Here is a 17,664-nt window from a genome sequence, read left to right as displayed (position 1 = left end):
GGTAAAGTAAAAGTTAATTTGTTTTCCGGCAGCTGCTGACAGTGATAGTGGCTGTGTCTGTGTGCCGCCATGGCAAAGTTGTAAATTAGAATTGCGCCTCAATGGTGAGCACAGGAAGCTGCTTCTGTTGCGTAAAAGCTCATTTTCACCGACGGCTTCCAAATAAATAAATAAATACTTGCCAGCTTTTTATATTTAGGGCATAGAGAGTCTTCCAAGAAGAAAAGTCTGCAGAAATCTGAATTATAAGGAGCTAAAGAAAAGAGTAAGCATTTTATTTCTCTATGAAGGGGGATTTCCTCCTTGCTGATAACAGTTTTTAAACAATTCTGAGGGAGGGCGTAAGGGGTAGAACTTTAACTTTAAGCACCTCCAAGACATGGAACAAGATAATGTTATGAACTGGAAGAATTGTGTCCATGTTCTCAAAACAAGGTGGAAATTCTTCCAAATCAACTATTAATGTGTGCATTTTTGGTCTTAGAAGAGCAGCAGGAAAACCTGGGAGACCTAAATCGGTTTGTTGTGTCATTTGCTGTTTTCTTGGTAATGATAAAATTAGTGTTTTACAAGTATTCATCAGAGAATTGTGTTGCTTTTATGATTTAAAATGTATAGTGGAGGATTTTCATGAATTTTTAAAAATGTCTCCACTTTAAAAAAAACTAGGGGTGGGTAAAATAATTAAAGAATCGATACATCGCAATTATTACACGCAAAATTCATAATTGATGCAGTAGCCCCTCAGAATCAATTCACCTCCTGACCGTTGGGGGCGCTGTCGGTTTGGTTACCATTCTCAGCTAGTGCAGAGACCGAATTAGAGCACACAACAGTCATGGCGAGCACCAGCAGAAGACCAACTTTTAGCTCAGACGTTTGGGCTAATTTTTTTTTCCCCCCAGTTGAAATCCAGAACTCAGAAAATCGACAAAAACAAGGTAGTTTGTAAGCTGTGCCAGACAAAATTAAAGTACTGCAGTAACACGATGAACCTACTCAACCAATTAATCAGATATCATGCAGAGGCGCTACAAAAAAACCGAAGCACAGCCCGTTGACTCCAAACAGACACAAATTGATAAATCATTTTTCTCTAAACTGCCGCTAATTCTGCACGTGCAGAGAAAATCACCAAGTCTGTGGCTGTGTTCATTTGCAAGGATCTACGACCGTACAGTGTTGTTGAAAACGAGGGTTTCAAGAACATGTTAAAGACACTCGAACCACGCTACGCACATGGCAGAAGTCACTGTGCAGGCACTGTACACAGAGGTGAAGACGGCTGTGTTGGAGTCGCTAAAGGCTGCTGAAAGAGTTGCGCTGACGTGCGATGGCTGGACTTGGAGAGCGACTCACCCCTATGTAACCATCACTTGTCATTTCATATCAAATTAGTGGGAATTAGTCTCAAATGTGCTTCAGACCAGGCCGCTTCACGGAAGTCACTCAGAGAGCAACATGTGATGGAGGCAATAAACGAATGGGGCATAATCGGAAAAGTAGTCGCTGTTGTTACAGATAATGCTGCCAACATGCTGGTTGCTGTCGATATCACTGAGCTATTACATGCTCAACTTGGCATCCCAGGCTGCTCTTAAAACTCCTGCAGTCACAAGGCTTCAAAAATCAGCATTGAATCCAATAGAATTGAGTGGGATCGAATCGCAACAGCAATAATCGAAATCGAATTGAATCGTGAGGTTCCTAACAATACCCAGCTCCATATACAACCCTGTACCCGCTCCCGAGAGGGAACGCCTATTTAACGTGTGCGAGAGCATGCAGCAGCCCATTTCTCCTCGTGCACCCTTTGTTTAAAAGTTCCTGTTTGTCTGCACAGACAAGTTTACCTTCCAAAAGAAGATTAGCAATTTTTCCACTATGTCAGACTCACCAAAAATGGGGACGGGGGCGTAGGACGGCCTTACGTAAACATATCACCAGCATGATTGACAATTAGGAGGACCACTTATTTAGATGATCCACCCAGAAAAATGAACATCCTCCACTATACCTTTAATTAGAATTTGAACTGATCTTTTTCTACCGAGACATCTGGCCTCCTGTAGCAGTCGTGGTATTCAAAGCATGCCTTTAAACTGCCTAAAAAAAGTTAATCTTAGGTGTTCATTAAAATTTATGTTGCAGAAAAAACATTTGTTTAACAAGTTTAAAGCTAGTTGATCCCTGCATGAACATCTAAACCCTAAAAGAAAGGGTTAATGTCAACCTTTTGAGATATTTGCTTGGTTTTGTGACATATTCCACCTTCTTCCAAGCAGGGAGAATTTCTTCGTTAAGCCCCCGCTAGAAGCCCTGAGAATATGTTTTTAAGGCATGCCTTATTAGTAAGCCATGATTGTGTCTTTTGCTTAGTGTTTTGCATATACTGTCTAACAGATAAACAGTGCTGCACAACAGATATAATTGTCCTGTGAGAATTACAGTTTATATACATATAAAAGCTTCTGCATGTTTTACGCAACACAAACATTAGTTAAAATCCTGTTAAAGCTGCTACTCCATATCTGCACAGATAGAAGTCCTCAAATGTCAGATGAAGAGAAATCCACCTGCAGAGACTTAACCAACCGTTGGATTATACATTGCCTCCCTGATTCTGCCCTCGTTAGAGCTTAAAGTCACAGCTAAGACTTTCGCACAAACATGTCGGGGGGGATTTTGGTATGCCTACTAACACAGGTGACAACCAGGGTTCAGTCAAAGATTTGTCTACATGCAATCCTTTCATTTTTTATCATCTGTGGCACCTTCCTGGCCTGGTATAGTCAGTGGAGGTTAGGCTTTGCAAACGGTATCGCTGGTTTTTAAAGGAAAATAGTTCATAAAGTGCAGAAAACAAGGTGTCTGCCTCTCAAAGATTTCTTCTTCTATACTAGAACCTCTCTGACATATGAAAATAGGCCAAAAAAGAAGCAGCAAATCATACCATAAACTAAAGAGGAAACTAAAAAATAAACTTGACTTTCTTCCAGTCTGGGAAGGGTTACAAACCCATTCATAACAATATTGGATTGGCTGGCCAGAAAAAAATACTCTAAGAGCATCTAACACTCATTCATCTTGTACAGACTTACCCAACTGTGTGTTTAAGCTAGGCAAAATAGCTTGTTTTCTGTGATTTCTTTTTCTAAAGCAGCCCTAGCCATAAAGATATTTTAAGAGTGAGAAAATGTGGAAATGATCAGCAGAACTAAGAGAAAAAACAAACAAAGAATTTTAATCCTGAATCCTTCTAATGTTGCCTTGTCGCTTTAAAAGGAAAATACATGACATCAGAAAATACTTGAAGAGCAAGGTGCCAGAAAAGTAAGATCCAGACATTAAGGAGCCACAGAGAGGTGGCTCATCATGAAGCTAGTGCTAAAAGGCAGAGGGCTCAGGGGACAGAGAATGAGTGCACAATAACAGTAGCGATCCATTAGAAATCATTGAACAGCGGGGCTTTCCTATTTGACATCAAGCCTCTAGTTCTGAACAGCACGGCCCAACAGTGACAACCTTTCAACCCCGAACATTCTGCAACTAAGCGATAGGATGAGAGCGGAACGGATGGCGCTAATTGGCTTGCTTCCCTGTCGGATTTCTGCAAACAGTGCAGGAGGAGGCGGCTGTGGGGTAGACATATATATATATATATATATATATATATATATATATATATATATATATATATATATATATATATATATGACGGTGGATGTGGATTTTTAAACAGCGGATCAGGACGTAAGCTTTCATGTCCCGTAAACTGGTTAAGGGGTGTTGGGGTGTGCTGACAGCGGCAGAGCTACATTGATCCTCAGTGGAACAGAGTGAATGACAGAATGCGGGACAGACGGGACGCCTCAGTGTCCCAGCAGGGTGGGGGGGTTTGATTCAGTGGAAAGCCTCTGTAAGCTGGGAAAAAACTCTGCAAAACATGCGTCTCTTCATCACTACAGAGCAACTAGACTGTCACTTGGGAACAACAAGCATTTGATGGCACAATCAAAGCTGCATCCTTCAAATTCTGTAAGACGAACATCATAACAAGCCAGATCCTCATATATTCTGGAATTAATACCATGATTAACTTGTCTGAGCCCAAAGGAAAAAAAAAAAAAAAATCACAATTTGTGGGATGGAGCAGGCAGAACAGAGGATGCACTATAAATCTCTATTTCCCAGAAGATGACCCGGTCAGCCAGTCTTTTCCCACAATGATATGCTAGCAGTAACACTGAGGGAAAGCAGAGGGGCGGCCGGCGTTTCAGTGGCCCCCCCGAGGCGACGTTTTAGGCTAAGACCTCGGCGCTGTCTGCTGAATGCAGACAAGACGAGCAGTCAAACCCCCGGGTTGTGAAGGGCGCTGCCATTTGTCTCGGCTTATCTGGGAATCAGGGAGATGAGCTGGGGATGGGGCTGGAGATGAGACGGCGGAGAAAGCAGTTATGACGCCGTCTTTGCACAGCATGAACACACAAAACTTCTCACGCTTCTGAAACCTTTTTCATTAAAAAGTCTTACTGAGAGAAACTTTACTGTGACCGACCAAAATCGAAGGAATGCATAATAAAGAAGTGAAAAACAAATAGTGTTTTTTTCCGCAGAAATACCCCGTTTTCATCTACATCCATCTTCCTATCTGTACCTTTCCTGCTTAAGCAAACTACTCCCTCAGGATAATGCTGCCACCACCATACATTCAGGGTAATGTGCAGAGTCTGCTCTTTTCTCCCCAAACATAAATTGTGTTTTGAGTGCAATTTTATTTATTTTTCCCCCCGACATGTTTAACAGATTCTCCTTCTTGAGCTGCATTATTCTGTTGATCCTTCAGAATCACAGCGAGTCTCTGAGCTGCTTCTAAAATCACAATTTTCTAATTCTGCATTTGTTTTGTTTGTCCTACCATGTTTTTCTTTTCACTTTGCTTCGATCATCCTGCTAAACTAACCTTGAAGCTAAAGAAGAGAGAGGAGAAATTCAAATAGTATCAGCAACTGGTTGCATTTGATCTTGACTAGAGTTATAGGACTGATGGTGCGATTAAATTAAAGCCAATTAGTTTATCAACTAAAATTCTAATATTAATCTCTTTGGTTTTAGCAATAAAAAAAATGAAAAGCCCATTACTAATCAGCGGACTTTGTGAAATATGTCAAATTTCCATACCGATTCATAAACGTATCATCAGATAATCCTGTCACTGCCACTACGTAGCACTCTTTTGTGATTTATGGCTAAAAATCCAGATGAAAGCCTTCTGCTCAGGCTCATCCATCTTCCAGCAACAATTGGGTGATTGTGACCAGTCAGTCTGCTTGAACAAGATAGATGTAAAGGCGTTTGACTTTGTAAATCCATCAGCCATCATAACTCATCCCCCTCCACCCCCTTTACCTGTATCCGAATACTTTGATTATGCAAGCCGGTGAAACTACACGAAACGATGAAAACAATCCGGCTCAGTATTTCAACAAATCGACACAAAAATAAGCAACTCCCAAGGTCACCTTTCACCCCTTGGTTAGCAACGAGCTTCTCAAATAATTGAGCAGCTAAACTAAATATTTAGAGCCAGAGAGAGGACAGAGCCAGCGGTGGTAGCTGGTGCTACACACTCTCATTGCTGAGGTAAATTGAGGTCATGTGTGCATAATTTGCCCTTTTCCTAATGCTGCTATTGGAGTAAAAAACATTTGAGAGCAGCAATCAGATTGCACACAGTAATGCTCTGGCTAATTAAGTCATATTTCTAGTTCAATAACAATCAAGCTGGTGAGATAAAGGCCAGGCAGAGGCAGGGGAGAGTGAGCTTTTCTCGCCACTCTGCTATTGTTGAGTTAGAGATGCAGCCTGGACTGAGAGCCAGGGCTCCAACCTTTCAGGTTGTTGTGATAAACTGAGCAAAAATGAAGGGTTTTCATTGATAAAATTCATGCTGCATCTTTTGCAGTCAGGGATTTCTAACCAAACTTCATAAAAACACCATCTGTTCCCGCCACAAGCCTCGCCTTCTACATATTTGTCTGTTTCTGCTGTAAAGAAACAACAGAAGGTTGATGTTTAGTATAAATTGAACTATTTCAGATGCCAAAAACAGATAAAGTATCAGGTAAACTCAGACTTGGAGAACAAGGCTCCCATCTGGGAGTCCTTCATGCTGCCCTTCCTGTTCCCTCCCTATGCTCCGCCATCATCCTCGCCGGCCGAACATCTCCTCCATTACGGCTCCTGACACTGTGGCCGATTGGATTCTTATCAGCCATCTGTAGTCCGACGCTCAGGCCGCGCTATCTCTCGTCACAGCCTAATTGAATCCCAAGTGTTGGAAGTGTGGTGATACACTGACCGCAGTGTGTCAATGCCAGTAGATAAGGGCTGCTGCTGGAGGATTGGATCACCACAAATCAGGATGGGGACAGCTTGATAAAGGGGTGACGAGCATTTTGGGGTTGGCACCGTTTCCCTGCGACTTAATAATGGATACTCTCCATTACAGAGAAGGTTGTGTTTATATCCAATCACCCAATATCCCATAATCCTGCTGTGCTCAGTGGGGTAGTTTGTTCAAAGTTAACCAAGGGGAAAGTAGGGCAGCAAGCTTTTTCTTTTTCCAGCAGTTTCTACTCAAACATTATTTTTTTCGTCTGTTTTGCTTTAGTTTAACTCATTTATTTGACATTTTAAGGATTTCCTACCTCAAAAGGGTAAATCCTTTCTTCTTAGACTTCTTCTCTGGCTCATCCACAGAGTCCTCAGTCTTCTTCTTCCCCTTAAGCTTCTTCCCTTTCTTCGCCTTGGTTTTCTTTTTCTTCTTCCCGTCGTCTGCGTCCAGGTCCTGACGAGAGGAGGTGCTGGCGGGCGTTTCGTGGCCAGAGCTGCCGTCTGACACATCGTCATCTGAAGGGAGCAAACGAGTCAGACAGGGAGGAAAGCTGGTACTACTGCATAGCTATAAATTTAACAGATGTGTAAAAATCATCTGAGGAATAATCTGAATAATATCAGTTATTAGGAGATAAATCTATATGATCAGTGACTTATGAATTAGGGTAATTTTTCAACAGGTTTAAAGCGAGATAACTTGATCACAAGGTGAAGTATATCAGCTCCAACTGAGCCACTCTTTAACGGGAAAGAAATTAGAATATATTCTAGTAAACTGGATCCTAATTTTCATGAATCAGGAGATTAAATTGCTCATTGCAACCAACTCAAAATTACTGATGGGACAATGATTGATACCCATAACTAGGGCTGAAACAATCAATCGGATTAACCGTGATTAATTGATTATTAAAATGATCATAAACAAATTTAGTAATTGATTAATCGTTAAATAGAGTACAGCCAAAAATCTGCCTTTAGCTGACTAAGAAACCCAATTAGAGTACTAATTATGCAAATATTGTGTAAAAAAAAAAAAAAAAAAAAAAGTAAACATTTTGTATTTAAGATAAAAATCTTTTTCTTCTGTCAATATATAAGCCCAGAGTGGTCGTGTCCTTCCGATACTTTTTCACAGTGGTTTTCTTGAGAAAACTAGTTAATTTTATAAATATCTACAGATAATGAAAGCCGTAACGAGACGATTGTTGTGTGTTAAAACTGATTACATCCTTCAATACCAGAACAGCGGGGGAAGAATTATAAGTATAAGGCATGGCAGCCTATCTGCAAATAATCCTGTGTTAACTTTTAGGTAACGGTACGACATTGTTGGTTTGATGATTTGCTTCCACTTCTGATTGATAAGCAATTAGACCTATGCCACCGGCATCCTAGCACTGGTGTTCTGTCACCGGGTGTTTTCTGAACAGGTATAAGATGCATGAACCCCCAAAATAAGTTCAAATTAAAGATTTTCATAAAAAAAAATTGTCAGATTTGTTTCTACTGTATTCATGAAATCCAATCATCCACCACGACCTGACCATGACTGAAAAGTAAAAGGAAAGTAAAAAAGTCGAGTACTATCCAAGTGGAAAAGTCTTAGTTTCACCTGGTTTAATTTAGCAAAAATACTTTTTAAAAGAACATTTTGCTATCCAATTATTAATCAATTAATTGTAAAAGTAATCGACAGATTAAATCGAAATTAAACCTAAACAATAGACAACTTCTCTGAAAAGATGAGGCCTGTCAGAAAATAATTTACCATTTGTGTCTGACAGGCCTCCCCTTTTCCTGTATTTAATTATTTCTTATTTCTTGGCTTTTACTCTAGTTTTATCTAGTTTTGTATTGCATTATCCCTGTTGTTAATCTGGTTATCATGTCTATTTTTAATCAGATGTATTTTTAACTTGTTCTTGTTTTCATGTACAGCACTTTGCCTACGCTGCGGTTTTGAAATGTGCTACAGAAATAGAGTATATGGACTTACTAATCTGATGGATAATAATATAAAATACATCAAACTGTAAACAATTCTACTTCATGATTTCATTTAGCTCAGATTCAGAACCGAGCCACACTCTAGGGGATGCAGGTAGGAGGGAAGGATTTAGCCTCTCAACCTCTCAGTGGCTGAGATTATTGGTTTTGCTGAACAGAGCCTTATTTCAAATAATAAAAAGAAAAACTAATAAATACTTATCGATATCGAGTAATATGAAAGGCTTATATTGCAGTGCATTTTTCAGCCATATTGCACAGCCCTAGTTATGGGCCTGTCTCATCCAAAGGATGAGAGACATGGCTTCTTAAACTTTAAAAACTGGAACACTTTAGATTAAATCCTTGTCTCCTGGTTGTAGGTAATCTTTGGGTCTTTTAGAAGGTTAATAATTCAAAGACCCAAAAAAGTGTCAGTATCAGTGAGGATTTTTGTTAAGAGCAGTTGCCCAGTTTGGCATTAGGAAGGAGGGTGCACAAGCAAATGATAAAGAAAGTCAAACTTCTGCTTTTAATCTCTCTACAATACCCCACAACTTTATACAGTTTGATTTGTTTGGGGGCAATAAAAGTAAAGGCAGATTCAAAATCACCCTTCTACCATGACAGAGACCCAAGTCCAACAAAACCTGAGGGTTGAATCTGGAAGATCCAGAGAGATTGTCCAACATCTCTCTGGATTTTGTGCAATGTCCTAGAACAACTGAAGAAATGCTACCCTATTCATTAAAAAGAAGGTTGTAAAAATGAAAGAAATTTGACAACTACTTAGAGCAGTGATCTTGTTCATCAATCTCACAGACATAGAAAAAGATTTTAAAGGCTTTAAAGACATTGGATTTGCTAAAGTGTGATAAATCTGCGCTGCATACTTACACTTTTTCTCTTTTATTATCAGAAAGAAATTAGACCAAGATCAGGTGTCTGTCTGGTCAATGGGCAAAGCATTAAAAAAATGCTGCTCTAAGATATAAAGTGACTCTTTTCTAAATCGCTGAGTGGATAAAATCATGTAGCATTTCATTAAGGTACTTAGGCTAAGCACTGTGTCCTCTGTTGGCAGGCCTGTGGCTCCTTTCTGGTGCCAGTGCGTTAAAAAGCCACAGGGAGAAGCATCAGGAGCATGGTAGGTAATTTAAAGTGGATACAAAGAAGCTTTAACCACAGCAGCAGAAACAGCACCCAGAAAAGTTTTTTTTTTTACCATCTTCAGACGGCCCATCGTAGGATTTGTCTATGGCGATTCGGAAACTCTGGTTGCACGCTCGACCTCGGACCATGTGTGGCCGCGGCCGGTGGAACGGCACCTGAGCTTGCCTCCGACTCTGCTGGGCTTCGGACACGGCCGTCTGGAGGCTCTCCAAGGAACTGGACTTCATGAGGCCAAGGGTGGGACCCAGCGCTCCCCCATTAGAGGACTCTTCAGGAGAAAAAGACATTAAAAGGTTTATTTTCCCGAGCATTAAAAACAACATAAAAAAAATCTTCGTTAAATGCTTAAAACCAGCAGATTTCCATTTGCTGCATGTGAACAGCAACTCCTGCCAGGAGAGTTTAAAAGGGAAGCTAATATTCAGATTTCGCTGCTTTAAATGCTAATTTTAGTGGGTTCATGCAAATCTGATGATCGCCCATAAACCTCACACACTTAAATAAAGATGTTGTAAATATTCCGATATAAGTAGGTAGTATTAAAGCATTTAATGGTGCTCTAAATTCCCCAAGGCTAACGCCAATGTCCTTTGATTTTTTTCTCTTTTTTTTACCCAATTCCCACAACTAAACCAGAAGATGACTGGAATAAAGAGACACAAAAAAGGCAGGCTGATGGATGGGGGAGGAAGTTTGGCTCTGAATTAGTAATGCAGCCTCTGCTAAAATGAGATGGAATAATCTTATTGAGATCACAAGCTTTTAGCTAAATCTAGCCAACTGCTTACAAAACATTACATTTGTACACATCTCCCAGAGTTATATTTCCTTATTTAATTAAAGGGCAAGTGCATTAAACCCTCGAAAAATGAATGCTCCCTACAATTCAATTTAGAGAAAGTTTACTTTCCATAAGAACTGGAAAGAATGTGTTTCAGGGGAGTGGAAAAGCATACTTTAATAATTTAGTACACCCAGTGTAATTAATCTTTCTGACACGTCGAGGTTATACTCATGGTTTAAAGGCTATATTTCAGACTCAAATGTAATCAAGACCAAATGCTTTTATTGCAATATTTGAAATCAAGCCCAAAACACAAATGCATTTGTTACTATTAAATATCTCCTCTTTCACTAAACGTTCAGGTCTAAAGCTGAATTTTAATGAGGTATAAATAATAAAGCTATTGTCCTTTATTCCTGAATTATCTTTAAATGAATGCTTTTATATAAAAAAACAGAAGTATCTTTTTGTATATCTTTTAACCTCTGCGTTAACAGGCTTCTGACATTTATCAATAATATTTGATCACAGTAAGAAGAGGCCTTCCAAAAATAGACCTCTCTGCTTTATAACACCTTTAAGGTTGACATATACCCTATTTACACTACCCTTGAGACCGGTCCGAGCTCGGATCAGTTAACCAGGCCAAGCTCGGTTCTGATGACCGTTTACACATCACGCTATCTCGGTTCCTCGACTCCTAGTGACGATCTGCAGTATTACTGCCAGTAATGAAGGAGATAATCAAGCAGTTGGTTGCGGTAATGCACGAAAAGTTGTTTGCCAACCGCCATAAAACACAAGAAGAAGAAGACGAAGAAGGAGGGAATCAAGCAAATCAAAATGGCAGCGCCCGTCACATTTAGAAAGTTATGCTTGATTATTATTGCTGTACTTCGGTCTTATTATTTAAAATGCCATTATTTAAAATGTTGCATGGAGAAGATTTCGATTGTTGTATATAATTCTTCTTCTTCTTTTTTGTGTTGGTTGGCAAGCAACTTCTGAAGGGGCATTACCGCCAACTACTGGAATGGAGTGTGAATCGCGATGTGCAACCAGATGGAGATGATGCGTTCTGCTCATGCGCTCTGGTCATCTCTGGAACTGGTCTGCAGTTATCTCGGTTCGGTTTTGTCTATCTCAGTTCAGTTCAATTTGCTTTCAATTTACACACGATAAGTTTTATCAGTTACTGAGCTCGGACCGTTCTCGGCACAGTTTTTCAAGGGTAGTATAAATGGGGTATTAAAGTTGTAAAAAGGGTTAAACGGAGTAAAGGCGGGGCTTTCAAATTTAGGAACAATATTAACAGTAAAGCATGGTGGTGGCAGCATAGGGCTGTGGTTTCCTATAGTTAGGATTGGTGCATTGCATATTCTAGACTGACTTTCCTGGAAGCAGCTTTAAAGTTTGACTGAATTATGGACAAAAAGTTTGAAATCCTACTTTATGAAGCCATGAAAATAAACAATCTTAACCATTAAATAGGTGAGAATGAGTCAATAAGTCGATGCAATCAACAGGTTGTCCTTAGATAGCAAACTTTGAATCAGTTTGACTGTATGAGCTGTTGAACTGTGAAGTGCCTTGAGATGACATGTGTTGTGAATTGGCGCTCTATAAAGTTTTATTAATGTTTTTTTAATATGGTTCAAATAGCGGGCTGATCAGTGGTTGCTTGTCCTGCGTCTCTGTGTTGCCCTGCGAGGGACTAGCAACCTGTCCAGGGTGTAGCCTGCCTCTCGCCCATAGACAGATGGAGCGCCCCTCGTGAACCCCGTCAGGGATAAGCATGATGGAAGATGGATGGATTCTTCTAAAAGCAAACGTATGTGCTTTCACATCCTCCCAAGTCTATAGTGATCCCTGTTGCTGGTACACCACAGTTAGCTGCACCTTCTCCTTCTGCTCAACTTTCTTTTAACATCCTGGGATACACGTTCCTTAACAACCAGCTTATTTAGCACATTAAGTCGATCTTTTGTTTCGTACTCATATTTCTTTTTTTCCCCCCAAAATGTCTCCATGTTGTTCTTAAAAATAAATAAACATTTTGATCACACTTTACTGAGATGCATCAGCTTAAAAAGGTGGGAGGGAAGGGGAAAAAGAGCAGTAACACGAGGTGTGGCTTTCCTGAAGGCCGCAGCCGATTCACTCGGTAGACGAGGCGCCGGGATATAAAGAAACGAGATAACAGAGAAAAAGTAAATGTCAAGAAGAGGATGCTGCTGTCAAAGAGGCTTTCTGACATTCATGCTCTGGTTGAAATTGAAGGACATCTCGGTAAGAAGGAACCCCCTCCAACAAAGAGAAGCAAAAAAAAAAAAGAATTCATCTCAGTGCTACAGAAGCTTCTTTAGCCTCTTAGAGTTTTCCATAGGAACGACTCCTTTGGATCATGGCACTTGGTTCTAAAGCCTTTATTGTCGTTTTAGATGCTTCTAAATCTCCAGAGTAAAAAAAAAAAAAAAAAGTGAAACTGAAGCAGCAATCGGAGTCAAAGGAGGCTGCAAACTAAGCGAAGCGTTGCTGCCTTTTAAGTCCCAAATTGACTTTCTAAGAGGAAGTAGGATTTATGGGGAATAAGGGTTATAAATAGAGAGGCGGGAGCGCTCAGGAATAAAACGCTCAATTTGAGAGACAGGATTTGTGTCACAAATGTAATTACGGCTGTCCAGCTCACAGCCTGATAGAATTAAGCTCCTTGCCAGTGCACTGCGGCACTATACGGGGAAACTGTGTGGGTCTGAGCACGTGGGCACATGTGTATTTATTACTAAAAAAAAAAGTCTGAATTTTCATCCAAGTGGGGGGAAAAACGTTCACAGTACTGCTTCAATGAGATAGAGGTTTGTGTCCTTGACCGCCTTAGAAGAAATAGGAGAAATATGAGAGCAATTCACTTCTGCTGGAGCGTATTGGTGTGGCGGCGGCGTGCTCATTCCATGCATGTCAGGCGGCTGGAGGTAAATGAATAATGAGGGTTTAATAGGACGGATGAGATGAGGGGAGAGAGGGGTGGCTATCATCGCCAGCTCGATCCAATGGAGGGTGAAATCGGCGTTTATCACATATCGCCGCCCGCCGTGCCAGCAGATGCTCTCTGGGATCCGTTTGCATCATGTCGGCCTGATTACAGCCACATCAAGCTGGTGCTCATATCTGACAAACAACCTAACAGCCAAAAAATAAATAAATAAAAAGAGCCTGAGTGATGCCCTTCACAGATTAAACACTTCTCCATCCAAGATCAAGCTGAAACATGTTTGAAAACAGAGATTTTGGTCTATTTTGACGTGACGCTTCTACCTGCTGTTGGCCCTACATCCATGTTGGAAGTCTGCCACATCCCATATGTGCCCTACAGAATAACATCTGGCGACTGTAGATGACTTACAGTAATAAGTGTTACGTTCAAGCAACCAATGGGACCCCCACACCATTATACTACCACCACTAGCTTAAACTGTTAATGTAAGGCAGAATGGAGCCCTTCTTTCCCGATCTTTCCCTATTCTGACTGATATAAAGACTCTTTGTATCAATCAACATATTTTAAATCTTTTAATGACCTGTATGGGGTTCTCCGTGTAAATTGCCCCCTCTGCTTCAAGGTTGAGCGTGTTGTTCGTTCTCCATACCAAGGCTGCAACAAGTGGTTATTTGAGCTGCTGCATAGTTTAGGTTATCAGTCAGCACATTCTCCGCCGACCTTTGACACCAAAGGGGCGCCTTAATCCGCGTGACTTCTACTGCACACGGGATATTTCTGCTGTCGATCATAGATCAACTGTCTCTAAAATACTCAGTTCAGTCTAAGTGGCACCAACTGCAAGGTCCCACCTCAAGTCTTTATCACATCTAGATGGCTTAGTTACGGAAGAGGATTAGGGCCACTGAAAAAAAAAGTTTACTGATTTTAAAATTTTATTTCAATTTAGTATGCTTTTTCTCAGAATTCTGACTTTTTTCTCAGAATTCTGACAGCTAACAAACATGTCAGCATCAAGCCATAGCCATGTCTGTTTTAGAGACTAGCTCTCTTGTTTTAATTACCTTCTGCTCCTCCATTAATGAGGGGACCCCTCAGGCACGTAAAAAGTTGCCTAATTCCGTCATTTTCCACCAATGTGTCACTGGCCCTCCCAAAAAGCTCACATCTTTGTCAGTGAAGCTGAGTGCTCCCACATATCTTCCTTCATGGTGCCCATCTACATTAAGATACAAAATTCTGAGAAAAAAGTCAGAATTCTGAGATTAATTCTGAGATTAAAGTCAGAATTCTGGGAAAAAAGTCAGAATTCTGAGATTAATTCTGAGATTAAAGTCAGAATTCTGGGAAAAAAAGTCAGAATTCGGAGAAAAAAAGTCAGAATTCTGATTTTTTTCCTATACTAAATTGAAATAAAATTTTAAAATCAGTAAACTTTTCCTTTTTTCCCCTAATCCTGGCCCTAATCCTCTTCCGTACTTAATGTATTGAGTTGGGGGGGGGGAAAGTAACGACTAAATAACGTAAATAAAGTGGCTAGTGAGCAGATATTTAATGCTTTTAGCTAAACGTCTTTTTCAGATTCATTTTTAGAGTTTGCAGAAAGATTCAAAAATAAAGATAGCTTTACTGAGAGATAATAGCTGCTGTTTAATTGAACATAGAGGAAAATAAAAAGAGATACAACATTCGCTCTATAAATGCACACATGCAGACGTCCACCTGAACATATGGCCAACGTGTATGCATCACAGTAATATGTGTATTGTGACTACTCTGGAGATTGGAGGCGGTCTTGTCTGCATTAAGCAGACAGCAGTGAAGTCTTTGCCTAGAGTGTAGCCGCAGGGTCTCTCTTCACAGCGAGGGACTGAAAGGACTAATGCAACACCATCATGCCGCTTTGTTAAGGGAAAAAAAAAACTCTTTTAGAGCAATATATGCTGGTAGAACCACCTGTGAAGAAACTAACCACTGAGGGGAAACAGGTAGGATTCATAGAATATCTGCAAACACTGATGTAAAGGGGACGCACAAGTTTATTTCTAATTAACAAAGACATAAAATTAGTTAGAATGAGCAATCTATTAAACTTACTGATGCTGTAATACATAGGGAAAAATATTTATGATAACCACCTACAAGCCTCTCATTTTATCTGCAGTAACACCATCCTTCCACTGACACAGGCTGAAAGGCCAGTTATTCCAGAAGCAATGTGCAGCTGAGGAACCAAGAGTCTGACCAAGATGACCATCATTGCATCACATCACAAATACCAAGTGCAGGGACAGAAACAACTGGTGCACTTCCACATGTTGATGAAATCACAAAGAAAAAAGCATTGTGTGGATTTTTTTTAAAGTAATCTCTCAAAATATAACATAGGTTGGGCAAAGAGACAATGACGCAATCGATACAGCTCAAAAGGGGAATCTACTAAACTAAGAAAAGTATGGGGAATTTTGCATCAGGAGAAGCAAATTAGCTCCCTAAAAAACCTAATCTAGCATTTAATAAATGTAACCTTAAAACAGGAAATATGCTCTGATTCACTGTGAGGCAGTGAGGTTTCTATGTCATCTTTAAATCATATTTTAGGCTGGAAAAAACTACATTAGCTTTACTATAAGCACCATGATAAAAAAAAAAAAAAAAGGTCTGAAATAATTAATCAGATTAATAGATTATTGAATTCATCAACTCATTTAGTAATCAATTAATCATTAACTGAAGCATAGAGACTCTGAAACATGCCTTTAGCTGACAGACAAACCCACTTGCAGCACTAATTTGACCAAGATTGTAAGAAAATATATAAACATTTTGCATTTAATATATAAAAAAAAAAACATTTCGTCTGTAAATATGCTCTTTCCAGAACTTCTCAAGTGGAAAAGTTTTAGTTTCCCCTGGTTTCATTTTATAAGAAGTCCTCTTAAAAGAATCATTGGCTATCCGATTATTAATTGATTAATAAAAAGAAATTATCATCCAATTAATCAATCTGCATAATAATCGTTAGTTGCAGCCCGATCAAAAAATACACACAGAAAACACAGTTATATTTCAACAACCTGCCGCACTGTAACACACCTCTCAGATCAATTACAATGGCTGGACAGCATGCAGCTCTGCAGCATGTTCCATCCAGAAAGGCTGTAAAGGTACAAAAAACATGAACCATTCCAATAAAACTAGTGGCGGATGCTGGAGGTCTGCTACACGTGTTTTACACCAGCTAGAAACCGATGGCGGCTGTAGCTCCTTAAACAGAAACCAGGAGCCCCAACATGTAGCTGTTATGCTGACAGAAGCAAACACACTTCTCAGCCCCCTATATAATCGGAGGTTCAGCCATTAAAACATAACGCCGATGTCCAGGAAATGGTAAAACATGCTCTGACTGGAGTGTCACTGAAAAGAAAAGAAAAAACAGATACTGATACAAACACCATGCTCAATAACAAAGAATTATGTTGATTTTTCTTCACATTTACTAGAAATGAAGCTTGTTTTTGTTCCTTTAAATAATTTCATGAGTCACACAGGGGGTACTATAAGGGATTATTTCCAAATGTGAATTCATAAAACCTAAATTGATCATTCTATTATATATGAAAGCTTTTCTTATCACTCTTGAGTGACAGAAAGAAAAATCCAAGATATCACCTGCCAGATCCCTTAAACGTTGTGGCACAGAAAATCTCATCTAATCACCCAACACAGGACTTCAAATCAAATTGCTTTATACAACTGTACAGCTAGTAAAGGCAAATCTAATTCATGTTATGGCCAATCAAAACTCTCCTCCACTTAAAGGCCGGTTCAATCACGAAGCATCCCCATCACTATCTGAACGCACTCAGCTACATCAGAGGCAGTAGAAGGAGCCGGACGTAGGCGTCGCTCTGACAGTAATTGTGTTTAGCTGTTTAGATGTATGGGGGAATGTGGACGTAAGGCTGTATGTATTTAGCTTTAACCTTGATGAATAGCTGTAATCACTGGAGGGAACTTAAAAAGGCCATCCATAACTCCTGCCCCATCTTTGCTGAGCTTACAGGATGGTTAAAGCGTGGGGTCAAGCGTGCCATTTGTAGATCTGCAAAGGAGGAGTAGAGGATGTAAACGGTTATGAAGCTGACTAAAGATCAATGTTTTGGGGTTTTCTTTAAACTGACAGGAACAAACGTGAATTTAATCTAAACAGTGTGGAAACTATAAGGTTATTTAGGGCAGGGATCTGCAACCTGCAACTTTTTAGAAACTCAACTACTTCAATTTGGCTAAAAATGATGAAGAGCAAGCTAGTTAAAAA

At 39.9% G+C, this 17,664-nt stretch overlaps 1 protein-coding gene across 3 annotated transcripts in view; it reads right to left on the bottom strand.

Moving 5' to 3' along the window:
• Positions 1–17,664, bottom strand: part of LOC107093738 (partitioning defective 3 homolog B-like) — a 172,336-nt gene that overhangs the window by 57,593 nt on the left and 97,079 nt on the right. For all 3 annotated transcript variants that reach the window (XM_015388979.1, XM_015388980.1, XM_015388981.1), the window contains 2 exons: positions 9,614–9,829; positions 6,711–6,912 (listed from right to left, as the gene is read on the bottom strand). In XM_015388979.1, the coding sequence (XP_015244465.1) occupies positions 6,711–6,912; positions 9,614–9,829 (418 nt within the window). The remainder of the gene's footprint in view (positions 1–6,710; positions 6,913–9,613; positions 9,830–17,664) is intronic.

The sequence above is a fragment of the Cyprinodon variegatus genome, unplaced genomic scaffold (genome assembly GCF_000732505.1).
Source record: "Cyprinodon variegatus isolate N-32 unplaced genomic scaffold, C_variegatus-1.0 Scaffold443, whole genome shotgun sequence".
NCBI lineage: Eukaryota > Metazoa > Chordata > Actinopteri > Cyprinodontiformes > Cyprinodontidae > Cyprinodon > Cyprinodon variegatus.
This window is presented reverse-complemented; position numbering and strand designations above follow the sequence as displayed.